General features: G+C 40.0%; 1 protein-coding gene across 3 annotated transcripts in view; it reads left to right on the plus strand.

Annotated features, from left to right (window-relative positions):
* The window catches only part of NUP205 (nucleoporin 205), a 119826-nt gene that overhangs the window by 32930 nt on the left and 73105 nt on the right, over positions 1-13791 (plus strand). For 2 of the 3 annotated variants that reach the window (XR_006212906.1, XM_007076258.3), the window contains exons 1-4: positions 1260-1343; positions 9122-9264; positions 10483-10654; positions 13313-13457. Coding sequence is in view for 2 of the 3 variants with exons in the window: in XM_007076258.3 (XP_007076320.1) it covers positions 1316-1343; positions 9122-9264; positions 10483-10654; positions 13313-13457 (488 nt within the window). In the remaining variant the exon portion in view is untranslated. Of the gene's footprint in view, positions 1-1259; positions 1344-9121; positions 9265-10482; positions 10655-13312; positions 13458-13791 lie in introns of those variants that run through there. The other variant, XM_042973062.1, reaches the window with a different exon arrangement.

Below are 13791 nucleotides of genomic sequence, written 5' to 3' on the forward strand. Positions count from 1 at the left end.
AATGCCACTTTGCCAAGTTTCTGCTCAATATTTTTCTCACTTTCACGCTAAACTTCGGGAAATATCGCTTTGCCTTTTCATTCTCCCTTCCCCTTCACTCCTTAAAACCACTTTGATGGTAGTCTGGCATCTGTGTCTATATATAAACAATGACTTTCAAACAACTCATCAGTGACTTTTGTGTTCCACCTAATGTACATTGTGTCACTGAATACTATTTGTTCAAAAGAATGAATATGTCTGCTTTGATTGTGTCTACGTTATGTAATTCTGATTTCCAACAGTGAAATAGAAATATAAACTCTTATTTCCTCCCAGCCTCAGTGGAATGCTAGAGGAGTTGACAAACTGAAATTGTAAGGCATGTGGAACATCTCTGAGAGAAGCAGCTATAATTACACCATTTACCTAGCGGGATTGTTTAGGGGATTAAATGAGATGACATAATAATTATTACCTTGTCCAATAATGTCAAATTTGTAATAAACATCTGGCATATGATAGTAAATGGTAATGACTATATTTTAATTTGAAAATAAGCAAACTAAAATTTAATAATTGAAAAAAGATCCATATATTTGGGGGTGCTGAGGTAGAAAAATATTTGGTATTTGTGAGATGATCTGTCTGGAAATTTCTTCAAAAATATATCTTGTGTTAGGGGTGGAGTACAGGAATTGGCCACGTGATTGAAGCTGGGCGTTCGTTATTCTACTTTTGTATACGTTTGAAAATGTCATAATGAAAAGTTATTTGTTTCACTTTGATTTGTTTCAGTCTATGCAACTACGTTGACGCAGTCTGCTTGACATATTGAAATGTAATGAAAACCTAGTTTGTAACTGATCAAATAAATGGCTTTTTTAGATTTAGATACCTTGCACCCCACTACACTCCTCAAAGTAAGAGAGAGATGCAAGGAATATTTCATTTGACATAGAGATAACGACTTGAGTTTACGGCTTTTTTAATATCATAAAGAGCCGTAATTTCAATAATTAGCCTTATCATGCGCTTAAACTTCATTTATCATTAAAAAGAAACTACAAGTCCCAGAATGCACTGCACGACCAACGTCATATCGAGGACTTCGCGTCTCGGAACGGGTTGCCCTCGCCTAACTTGAATGAGAATATCGCGGCGAAAATTGACATATGTGACCTAGGGCAGATTTTTAAGTCTTCGTCCGCCGGAGTGTGTCGAGCGTGACATTCCGAGACAGCGTGGTACCTCTCTGTTCAGGCATAGCTTTGGGCAGCCTCACCCTTTTCTGGGGCTTCCGTGCGGCAGGAGGGCTCCGTTAGTGGCCTCCAAGATGGCGACGCTGTTGGCGGTAAATTCGGGTAAGGGCAACCGGGGCAGAAGGGAAACGGTGGGGCAGGGCAACGTCCGGTTCTTCAGGGAGAGATCCGGACTGTGAGGTTCCTCGCAGTCCAGGCCTCCACTTTGGGATGGTGTCTGCTCTTCCCTCGCTCTGGGCCTAGAGTCCTACCCCTCTCCAGTTTGAATGGCGCGCGTCGGCGCTGCGGCTCCAGTCCTCGAGTTGGGGTTTTAGGGTGGAGGCAAGGAGGCTTGGTCCACTGGAACCCGGCGTTCAGTCTCTTGCGGCCCGGGGCTGAGCCTTGTTCCTTCAACTCCCCACTCCATTTTGTGTCGGTGGCCCGGATTTCGCCAAGATACGCAAGTCTCCGGCAGTGAGGCCGGAGGACCCGAGATAATGATCAGTCAGGAGCGCAGGCTGAAAGCTAGCACCTCAGCAGGCAGCGCAGCCCCTCAGGGATGTTGAGCGGTCCTGTTGGAAGGGAGGATCTTGGATTATGAAGTCTGCAATCTGGAAGGTGGCTGGGGCGGGGGTGCCACGGACTCAGCAGATGACTCCCAGCTCTGCGCATGTGGCGCGCGCCCCCGTATACCCCTCTGCCTTTAGAGCAGATCTTCTGGGCGGGATAGAATCCAGAAGGTAGTAAAAGGAGCTCCGGAAGATTTGGGGTGGGTTCTCTTTTGGTGATTCTCAACTTTGGGCGGTACCGCCTCCAGAGTCTTTTGAAAGAGTTGGGTGCATTTTGATTGTCACAATTCCTGGCGCCTAATGGGCGGGGCAAGGATGCCCAAAATCCTGCCCAGGGTAGAGAGGTTCTGAAAACGGAGAATTTCCTGCCCAGAATGAGGTGCAGTTAGCTTCTTCGATTTAATTAAGAGCGTTTCTGTGTGGTAAGTGCTAGTAGAGAATCTCACTCGAGTGAGATTTACTGGGCCCTTTTTCTTTTCCTGTCTTGCAGTCTTTTTTTTTTTTTTTGGTGTATGTGTGGGGGTGCTCGTTCTACTTTCCACAGGACTGATATCCTTGTAAAGTTGTCTAAATTTGAGTTTTTCAAATCAAACCATTTCAGAAACACGGTCATAAATTATTTTATAATGATGAAGGATTGTCCCAGTCACTGTACTATGTATCCTATTTGCATTGTCTCATTTAATCCGTTTTGTACACCTGTGGGGTAGCTGCTATTAAATACAGATTGGGAAATAAAGGCTTAGGGTGTTTAATTTCCCCAAGGTTGTACAACAAATGATGGTAAGCCAGTCTTAGGTACTTAAACTACAAGTGCAACCTAATTCATTTTATTACATCAAGTTTATATGTATATGGATGCTGGTAATGAAGTTCTGTTCTTAATATTGCTGTCCCAGTCTCCTACCCAGATGTAATCATAAAAGCAGGGCTTGCATGTTGTATGTGTGGTTATATCCCTTCTTTAGTACATGTCCCAAGTTACTATCAGTAAACATAAATCATTGAAGAAAGGAAGAAAAGGAGTTACCCACTAATGCAAAGAGTATACATTGTATAATAAGGACTTGTGACAGAAGTGGGTAATTGACACCATAGAAAAGAAACATTTTTCACAGCCACCAGTCAGAATAAATTATATATATATATATATATATATATATATATATATATGTATGTATGTATGTATATGCATATATGTGTATATAAGCAGCCATAGATGTATGAGTGGGATAAACAAAATGTAGTATATACCTGGAATGGGATATGATTTGCCCTTAAAAAGGAAATCCTGTCACATGCTACAACATGGATAAACCCTTGAGGACGTTCTGTTAAGTGAAGTAAGCCAGTCACAAAAATAAATACTGTATGATTCCATCTGTATTTGGTATCTAAAGTAGTCAAATCTCACAGAAACAAAGAATATTAGTTACCTGAGGGAAAGGGGAAATGGAGAGTTGTTAAACCGGTAGAGTTTCAGTTGTGCAAGATAAAAAAGATCTGTACATCTGTTGTATAACAGTGTGAATGCCCTTAACAGTACTGAGCTGTACACTTAAAGATGTTTCAGATTGCAGATTGTGCGTTAGGTGTTTTTAACCCCACATGCGTGCACGTGTGCTCACACACACACACACACACACACACACACACAGACGTAGACAGGGAAAAATAGAGGTTGTAGAGTCTAAGACCTGTGCTTGAGTTGCAGCTGCATGATTTGCTGGTATTGTGACCTGCATCCTCCCAGCTGAGTGGTCGTACAGGCTTATCGTAAACAACCAGGCCTTCTGTGGCAGTCTGGTCACCCCCGTCCTGTTCAGAGCAGTGACTAGTTCGGACCTTTTCCATCCTCTTGAAATCTGTAACTTCCATCTGACCCCTCAGCCTCCTAGTCACAAACAAAATAGAAGCCAATAGGCATGAGCTCTCTGTTCACCCCCAAGCCTAGAAACCTAGATATATCTGTACCCTTTTTAGCCATTTCCCTGTATCTAAGTTAAATCCCAGCTTTTATGCCCTTCTCCCTATTACCCTTCTCTTTCCATTTACCTTCCCTTTTGATCTTTTTTCTTTACCCCCTCTGGCCACTGGCAGTCACTGGCTAGCCCCTTTTGATCTTGATCTCATGCCTCCTTCCATTTACCGTCCTCTTACTCTTTTTCACAGTTAGACCTTACAAGATATTTGTCACTATTCACTGGTACCATTTCCATACCCCTTCTTCCTCTACTCACTCTAGTCTCTTCCCGTCCTCCTAAACAGCTCTCAGTAAGGTTAACTTGCTTTTCTGTTTCACTAAGCACTAAGCAGACCTTTAAAGTCTTTATCTTGTTTGATCTTTTAGGGTGTAGACCAACATCCTTAACATGGGCTAGGGACCTCTGCTTGCTGTGCTGGTTGCCTCCCTTACCTACCCTTGTTTTCTGAACTCTAGCGCTTGGCTTGTTCGCTTCTTTGGGAGTGCAGTGTACCTTTACCATGGGAACCCACGCTGTCCTCTCTTCTGGAATGCATGTCTTTACCTCCTACCCTTCAGTTAACTCCATTCTTCATCTTCAGATTTTGTCCTAATCATCACTTACTCAAGGAATCCTTCCCTTCCCTGACCTCCTTGACCAGGTCAGGTTCCTCAATTTCTGTGATCTCTTGCCCTGGGTACCTCTCCTTCATCGCACTTGGCCGCGTTCGACATTACCCTTATGTCTGGCTACATGATTACTGTGTTTGGTGCCTACACTGTAAGCTCACCAGTACCTGGTACATGATAAATGAGTGAATAAATGTGATTTGCTGATGTAAATGATTTCCTTACTACATAAGTAGTAATTTGGAAGAATTTATAGCCTCTTTTCATTTGTAATCACAGAAAGATATTTATGAAAATTAGCCAACGAAAGACAAACCAGTGAAAACTCTTTGTTGCACTTACCTTCTGTGGTGGATTGATGTTAATGACAGACTAAGGATGCCAGTAGACATGAGGTTTTTGGTACATTTTTGACCAGTTAATGGATTCCTCCTTGTCTCCTAAAAGGGGGGCAGTTTTTCTCTAGAACTCAGTCAGCTTATAATGGCTAAGTATGCTTAATACAAAGAAATTTATTGGTTCTTCAGAGGTTCTGTTGTATATTAAGTGTTGACTTTTAGAAAAGAGAATGTACTTTTGTCAGCTCTTTGTTAGAATTTTTATTTATTTATTTATTATTTTGTTAATGTTTATTTTGGGGGGGGAGGGGCAGAGAGCAAGGGAGACACAGAATCCAAAGCAGGCTCCAGGTTCTGAGCTGTCAGCAGCCAGCCTGACGCAGGGCCGGAACCCACAACCATGAGAACATGACCTGAGCTGAAGCCTGATGCTTAACTGACTGAGCCACCCAGGGGCCCCGATTTTTTTTCAATGAATTAATTTATTTTGAGAGAGAGGGAGGGAGTGGCAGAGAGCCTGAGAGAGAGAGTCCCAAGTAGGCTCTGTGCTGTCAGTGTGGAGCCCAACATGGGGCCCAAACTCACAAACCATGAGATCATGAAATGAACTGAAATCAAGAGTTGGATGTTCAACCCACTGAGCCACCCAGGCACCCCTGTCAGAATTTTTAAATACCTGTGGTTAAGCAGATTTCAAGTTGGCCTAGAGTCATTTTTGATGCCTTTTTTTTTTTTTTTTTTTTTTACAGATTTTACTTTTAAATATTTCTATACCTAACAGGTGACTCAGACTCACTACCCTGAAATCAAGAGTCACATACTCAACTGACTGAGCCAACCAGGCACCCCTTGATACCTTTCTTTTGTACCCTGTGCCCATCAGTTACCAGTTCTGGCTCTTCTAAGAGGCCTTTTCTTTTGGTTTGACTGCCCTCATCCTACTTTAGGTTGCGTCACCTTATTAGCGGCTTACCCACCACTCATCCTTGGTTCCTGACACTCGGTGTTCTACTTAATCCAGCAACCACACCAGTGCCCTGTACTATGAGTTTTGTGTTGTCACGTACTACTTGAAACTTTTTCTACTTACTAATAGGAAAAATTCCATCTTGGCCTGGAATCTGAGGCTCAAACCTACTCTATCCTTTGCAGGTATCGAGAGCTAAGAAAATGATCTCTAGGGGAGTCAGCTAGCCATCAGCCAACTAGTACCTCACTGTGGTCTACAGGATTTAGGGGTTGGGTTCTCGTTTTGGCAGGCCTGAGCTCTTATTTGTTAGTGTATCCAGAGTTGATTGGATCCTAGTCATTGATTTTCTCTAATCAGACTCAAAAAAGACAGATATGTAAACTAGTATTTCAATCTATTGATCTTTTTTTTTAAAATTTTTTTTTTAACATTTATTTATTTTTGAGACAGAGAGAGACAGAGCATGAACGGGGGAGGGGCAGAGAGAGAGGGAGACACAGAATCAGAAGCAGGCTCCGAGCCATCAGCCCAGAGCCCGACGCGGGGCTCGAACCCACGGACCGCGAGATCGTGACCTGAGCCGAAGTCGGATGCTTAACCAACTGAGCCACCCAGGCGCTCCTCAATCTATTGATCTTTAATGAGAAGTGTATCTGCATGGGTACTCATGTTGGTTGGTCAGCACAGCTTTTACTCTAGAAATTTACATAATAAATGATATTTTTTAATCAGAAGATTGTCAAGAATAGAAGCAAAGCAGGGAGTGGACTGATTACTCTTAATGTGAGGTCTAGACCTGCTGATTCCCATCTCCCACATCCCCACACCAAAGACCTATGGCTTCCTGCCCTCCCCTTCAGATTAGGTTAGCCTAGGTTCTCCCTTTTATATGTTCTCCTAGCAGTTCTCCATCATCTTTTATTATATTGATCATTGTATTTTGAATTCTGTGCTTAATGTCTTCCTCTGTGTCAATCTCTGAGTTCCATGAGGACTGGCATACTGTCTATCTTGCTTGGTCTGTAGTCCCTGGCACATAGGAAGTCCTCAGTAAATACTTGTTGAGTGAATGAATGATGTGGTTTGACCATTTTAGTCTATTCTTCACCATGCACATTTTCCCCCTTAAAAGAATTTTCCCAATGCATTGTCTTTTTATGACAATATTGCTTATCCTACAGTGAACATTTAACACATTTAATTAGGTTGCATTATCATGCCATCTTACTTCCCTGGTAGGTTTGTTTGGATTTGTGCTTTCTCAGAGAGAAGTTAAACATGTTTACAGTTCAGGCTATAGATTAGTTCCACGTTTCTGGAGTGACTGATTGGTTTTGACTAGTTTCCTTTTCAGAGTCTTTATAAACACATATGGGCACCATATCTGATTGTTTACAAACAGAAACTTGGGTCTTTAGGGAGTGTTATTCAAACAGTGGGTCTAAAATATATTTCATGAATTTCATAAATTTATTTCATGAATAAAATAACATGATACAAAATATCAGAGTGCACGGATTGAATGAATATTAGTATTTTATATACAACTTTTCAGTTTTATGTAGTTACTGGGTTGAGATATGGAATATTTCTTACCGTGGGTTCTAGTCACAAAAGTTTGAAAGCCGTTACTCTTTAATTCCACTATGGCTCTTTGAATTCTCTTTTACACTTTTGCACCTGCCTTTGAGCCTTAGCTCCTGCTTTCTCTTGGCTGTGCTTTGTTACCCAGATTTTCCCCAAATTGCCGCACAAGTGCAGCCATCCCTTAGAAATTCTTGACCATCATTTTGATCTTTTGAAATTCTTATTTTTTTGTGTCAGCAATGATATTCCCTTTTTTGTACTATTGTTATTGAGATTTTTCACTTATGTATGCTCTGTCTCCAGAATTTGATTTTGAGGTTTTTTTAAAAAAATGTTTTGTTAACTTTATTCATTTTTGAGAGACAGAGAGAGACAGAGCATGAGTGGGGAAGGGGCAGAGAGAGAGGGAGACACAGAATCTGAAACAGGCTCCAGGCTCTGAGCTGTCAGCACAGAGCCCGACGCGAGGCTCAAACTCACGAACTGCGAGATCATGACCTGAGCCGAAGTCGGATGCTCAACCAACTGAGCCACCCAGGCGCCCCTGATTTTGAGTTTTTAAAGATCAGATTGTTTCTCCTGTCCCCTATAATATTTTATTGTTTATTTATGGGCTGAAACATTTTTAGATAAGACATTTTTAGATAAGTGAATTTGGCTGAGTTTAGATGAATTTGCCTAGGTATGTCTAGATATGATCTTAATTTCACTTACCAGATGTGTCAGAAATACCTATATTTATTTCAGACATTTTCATTTTCCACGTGTTAGGTATGGAAGTAATATAGTTTAGTAGTTAAGGCACATTCTGATGACAAACTGCCAGGGTTCATAATCCATGTATCCAGTGTGTCCCTGGGTGAGTTTCTTGCCCCCTCTGCCTCAATTTCCACATCTATAAAATGGAAGAAGACAGAGTGCTGACCTCATAGTGTTCTGAAATAAAATAATCCGCAGAAAGAGCTCAGAACCACGCTCAGTAGCACATGGCAAAAACTCAGTATTACTTATATAAATTTACAAAAGTGTTCCATATTTATGTTTTTAAAAAAACATTTTAAATTTTTTAAAAAAAATTAAAAAAAATTTTTTTCATGTTTATTTTATTTTTCAGAGAGAAAGAGAGACAGACAGAGTGTGAGCAGAGGAGGGTCAGAGAGAGAGTGAGACACATAATCTAAAGCAGGCCCCAGGCTCTGAGCTGTCAGCACAGAGCCTGACGTGGGGCTCGAACTCACAAACTGTGAGATCATGACCTGAGTTGAAGTCGGACACTTAACTGACTGAGCCACTCAGGCGCCCCTCTGTGTTGTTTTTTAATAGCTAGTGTGCTAGCCAAAATAAACTGCCTTTTTTTTTTTTTGTTTTTTTTTTTTGAGCTGCTAAGTTTTACAAAATCTGATCTTTAGTCCCTACTCCTGCTTTTATTTGGATGATAGGGATTTGTATTTATTGAATGCCTATGATATGCCAGTCACTGTAATGTGTGTTTTACCTAGTTTATCTCATTTAATCCCTTTGCCCCTATGATGTAGATATCATCTAGTGAGGTTATTTCCTTGCTCCGTGTCATACAGCTAATAAAGTGGGAAAACCATAGCAGATATTCCACTTTCAAGTTGGGATTTACTTTATGTTACATTAAGCTAGACAAAATGATGCTTATATTGTTTTTGAGAAATCTGATACGTGTGCTTGTATATTAATGTTTGGTTTATATGTCTAACTCTGCATATTTAAAAGTAGCCGTGATGAGTGTGACTGAAATATGTAGACAGCAACCTTATGTTATTTTCCACATGTGTGTCGTATTTGATGCTGGTTTTATCGATTTTTTCTTGAAGCTGCTAGTCTGTGGGGTCCGTACAAAGACATTTGGCAAACAGTGGGAAATGCTCTTTGGAGAAGACAACCTGAAGCTGTCCACCTTCTTGACATGATCTTGAAGAAACACAAACCTGACTTCATCTCACTGTTCAGAAACCCAGTAGGAAATTTTCTTTTTTGCTTCTTGGATATGCTTTTGTACTTGTCCTAGTCCACTGATTCAAGTTTTCTCTAAAACTGTAATTTTTCCTAGGAGCAGTTATTATCTTCTTTTTGTTCTCCATAGAAGTTAATATGTATTTATCTCTAGCCAGGAGATATCTTAGTAATATTTGAATGCAATTTATAAAGTGTAGTATATTCCAGAATTGTGAGTGTCCTTGGAATTTCTGACGTATAGTTAATATATCTAAGCTCAGTAAGATTGATTATTTTGTTTATTTCCAGGTACACTTTCAACATTTTAACTCTTCATAATGTTATGTAAGTTGTGTTAGCTGAACTAATGAATTCCTGTGTGTTTACTCACTGCATCTTGAAATCCCTTTCAACCAGGGAGAGAATACTTCAGTGTAGGGAATTCTTATTTGGAAATTCCTTTCCTTGCTGTTTGATAATTTTCTTTTGTAGACTAACAAGAACCGTTTGTCTTACCAGAAATGACCTTTTGCTTTTTAGCTTTTTTTTTTTCTTTCTCTCTTTAGTAGAAAGAGCCCTACCCTGAGAGCCAGTTGAGCTGAGTTCCAGTCTTGGCTCTACCACTAGAGTTGTAGGACAGGGAGGTCACCTGACTTACCTGGGCATCAGCTTTTCCATCTGTTAATAGAGGAGTTGGATTTAAATGTCCTATGTGGCCTTCTTCCAGATATAAATTTCTAAGACTGTGATCCATCAAATAATTCTATACTATATGTTATTTGTTAACTATCTGAACCAAGTAAGAATTTTTTTGGGAATAAGACTACATTTTACATAATATACTAATAAACTATCACTAGCCCTACTGATTGATTCAACAATTCCTGTATATATTTGTTATTTCCCTCTTGAAGACCTTATGTTTTTATTTATTAAATGTATAACTGGAAAAGTTTCTTACAGACTTGAAAAATAGTATACTGTTTGTGCTTTCTCAAAATTTTGTATTTCAGAGGTTAGCAGGGGCAATTATTGAGAAGGTAGTAATAGCGTAAAGTGCTGGAACAAATAGGAAGTGTTACCTCATAAAGGTCTAATTGTAGATCGTCTGATAAACAGTACTTCTTTTGTCACATGACCAATCTACCTTATCATGAATTAACTTCTCTAGGTAATAATTAAGACCTTGTCTCCAGGATACTATTTCATCACCTGATTTTATTTATTTTTGCCATTGTAGCCAAAAAATGTCCAGCAACACGAAAAGGTTCAGAAAGCCAGTACAGAGGGAGTCGCCATCCAGGGTCAACAGGGGACCCGACTTCTTCCTGAACAGCTCATTAAAGAAGCCTTTATCCTTAGTGACCTTTTTGATATTGGAGAATTGGCAGCTGTTGAGCTTCTCCTCGCCGGTAGGTTGACATTTAATTGACCCTATGGTAAGGGAGGACAGAACTATAAAGTCATTTGTTCAGGATTTATAGTGTTGTATCATTTAGGTTCCAGAGTAGTTTCTAAGGATGCAGTTTATTCGAAAAGCCATATTCAAAACATCTCCTTTTGTTTATCTTTGACTAATGGGAAGGCTTTAGTGACTGAAGTTGTGAAAGGTAATTTAACTGTTGTAAGATAGGCTTTTACATGGTAATTTACTAGCAAAGAATCATTGGCTCATCTCACAAATTTTATAGCACAAAGAATTTATTGTCATAGAATGAGTAAGAAAGAAAGGTCACTGCTTTTTTGGAGTTTCTTTTTGAGGTGGGGGGGGGTTCAGATAAGTGAATGGGTTAAAAATAAGAATTTTAATAATACTACTAGGAAGAAAATAAAACAAGGCAATGGGCTATAGAGAGATGGGGGACTGCTAGAGGGCAACTCTAAATAGGGTATTTAGAGAAGGCTTCTCTGGGACATATGACCTGAGACCTCCATGATGATAGGGTACTAGAGTTGTTGGTGACCCAGACAGACCAAGCAGCAAGTGCTTGAGGTGAGGCCAAAGGCACACTGTAGAATAAAAAGACCATGGATAGAAGGATGCAGGAGCCTCACAAAGACGGGGAGGGTGAGGGAGGGTAAGGAGAGAGCAGGAATTAGATCACATTCAGTCTTGCAGGCAAGGAAAATTATTTGGATTTTATTCTAATTGATTGCGATGGAAAGTTGCTGACAGGGGCTTTAAGCAGAAGAGTTACATAATCCAGAAAAAATTTGAAATTATTTCTCTGGCTGCTATATAGAGAAAAAGTTGAAATTTCCATAAAGTAAGCAATTCATTTTCATTATAGCAGAGGAGCCTTGTGAAGAAGCCTCGTGGGCATTTTTAAAATTTTTTTATTTTTCAAAATTTACATCCAAATCAGTTAGCATATAGTGCAACAGTGATTTCAGGAGTAGATTCCTTAGTGCCCCTTACCCATTTAGCCCATCCCTTCTCCCACAACCCCTCCTGTAATCCTCAGTTTGTTCTCCATATTTATGAGTCTCTTCTGTTTTGTCCCCCTCCCTGTTTTTATATTATTTTTGTTTCCCTTCCCTTGTGTTCATCTGTTTTGTCTCTTAAAGTCCTTATATGAGTGAAGTCATATGATGTTTGTCTTTCTCTGACTAATTTCACTTAGCATAATACCCCCCAGTTCCATGCACGTAGTTGCAAATGGCAAGATTTCATTCTTTTTGATTGCCGAGTAATACTCCATTGTATATATACATATATCTATATACCACATCTTCTTTATCCATTCATCCATCGATGGACATTTGGGCTCTTTCCATACTTTGGCTATTGTTGACAGTGCTGCTATAAACATGGGGGTGCATGTGTCCCTTCGAAACAGCACACCTGTATCCCGTGGATAAATGCCTAGTAGTGCAATTGCTGGGTCGTAGGGTAGTTCTATTTTTAGTTTTTTGAGGAACCTCCATACTGTTTTCCAGAGTGGCTGCACCAGCTTGCATTCTCATGGGCATTTTAATTGAAAAAGTTTCATATGTTTAAAGATGTCATGTGGCTTCCAAAATCCTTTTTGACCTAAGGCTGCATTAAAAGTAGTACGGTATTGAGAATGAGGAAGGTAGTTTTTCCATTCTGTGATGGAAATGTTAACTGGATATGCTTGACTTTTAGTTTAACTCAGAACTTTGATTTAACATTTATTTTATTTTTACCATGGGCCAGGCACTGTGTTAAGGCTTCAGGAAGAGAAGCATGAATAAAACAACTAGTGTGAATGAGCTCATAGTCTAGTAACTGGGAAAGACATGGGGACAAATAATTATGACACAATTAGGTGCATTAATGCCGGTTTATGCAAGATTTAGTGATGGTCCAGAGGCAAAGAGATTAAATTGAATTGACCTCAGGGTGTACAGAGAAGTCTTCATAAAGATCATGCGGCCTAAGGTAGGTGTTGAAATATGAGTAGGCACATGTTGAGTAGAATAGGTGTGCATTCAGGAGGACGAAGGGCATCCAGGCACAAGAAATGGCCTGCACAGAAGTGTGAAGCAGTGAAATGAATTTGGGGACGAGAGACAGTGGACTGATTGTGCTACGGGGAAAAGACAATCTTAGGAAATGAAACTGAAACCAAAAAAGACAAAGTGGAAATTACTCAAAAGAGAGCAGTTAAAACGGTGAGGGAACTGGAAACAGGAAAAGTTAATTTTCAGAGAAAACTTGAGGGGAAGAAACGTCCAAATATTGGAACGATTTCATGTGAAAGAGGGTAAAATGGGCATTAAACAACATTGGATTCAGTGGACAGTAGTGAGACCAAAAGATTGTTCCCCAGCACATAGAAATCAGAGATAAAGGTGAGATTGAGCGTTTGGGAAATGGTGAATTCCGTTACTGCCCGTGTCCTGGCACAAGTTGGATGGCCTCTTGTAGATGTTAGGGAAGAAGGAAAACAGTAGACGGGTGTTTGAAGTAGAGGACCCTTAGGGCCCCTTGAACCCCGAGGTCCTGTGATTTCTTTGAACTGAACATTGGTATAGTCATTTTGGTCTCATCCTAAACACACATGTGTGTATTTACTAAATTGTTTCTCAACTCCCTTTTCTAGGAGAGCACCAACAGCCCCATTTTCCTGGTCTCACCAGAGGACTAGTAGCTGTTCTTTTATACTGGGATGGAAAGCGGTGCATTGCAAATTCCCTGAAAGCCTTGATACAGTCTAGACGAGGAAAGACGTGGACCCTTGAACTCAGGTCTGTTTGCTTCTTAGGATTTCAAGGCTTTATTAAAAATTATCTGAAGATTTATTAATTTATTATTAGAAATAACATAAATTTCTCCTTCCGGTATGTATAATTTAAGTAAGATATGTAACACAGCCGAGCAATAAATACTTCCTTATTCTGTAAAGAATAACAGATTAAAGCTGCTTTATTTTGTTAACAAAAAAGAAGCATGCTTAGAAGTTTATTGATGCCTAGTTATCTAGAAAGAACTAAAAGAGCTGGGTTATAATTCATCCTGTTTTGTCCAGTAATGTAACATTGTTGTCAACAGCATTTGCTATATCTGTAAGGTGAAGAAGTG

The sequence above is a fragment of the Panthera tigris genome, chromosome A2 (assembly GCF_018350195.1).
Source record: "Panthera tigris isolate Pti1 chromosome A2, P.tigris_Pti1_mat1.1, whole genome shotgun sequence".
Lineage (NCBI taxonomy): Eukaryota > Metazoa > Chordata > Mammalia > Carnivora > Felidae > Panthera > Panthera tigris.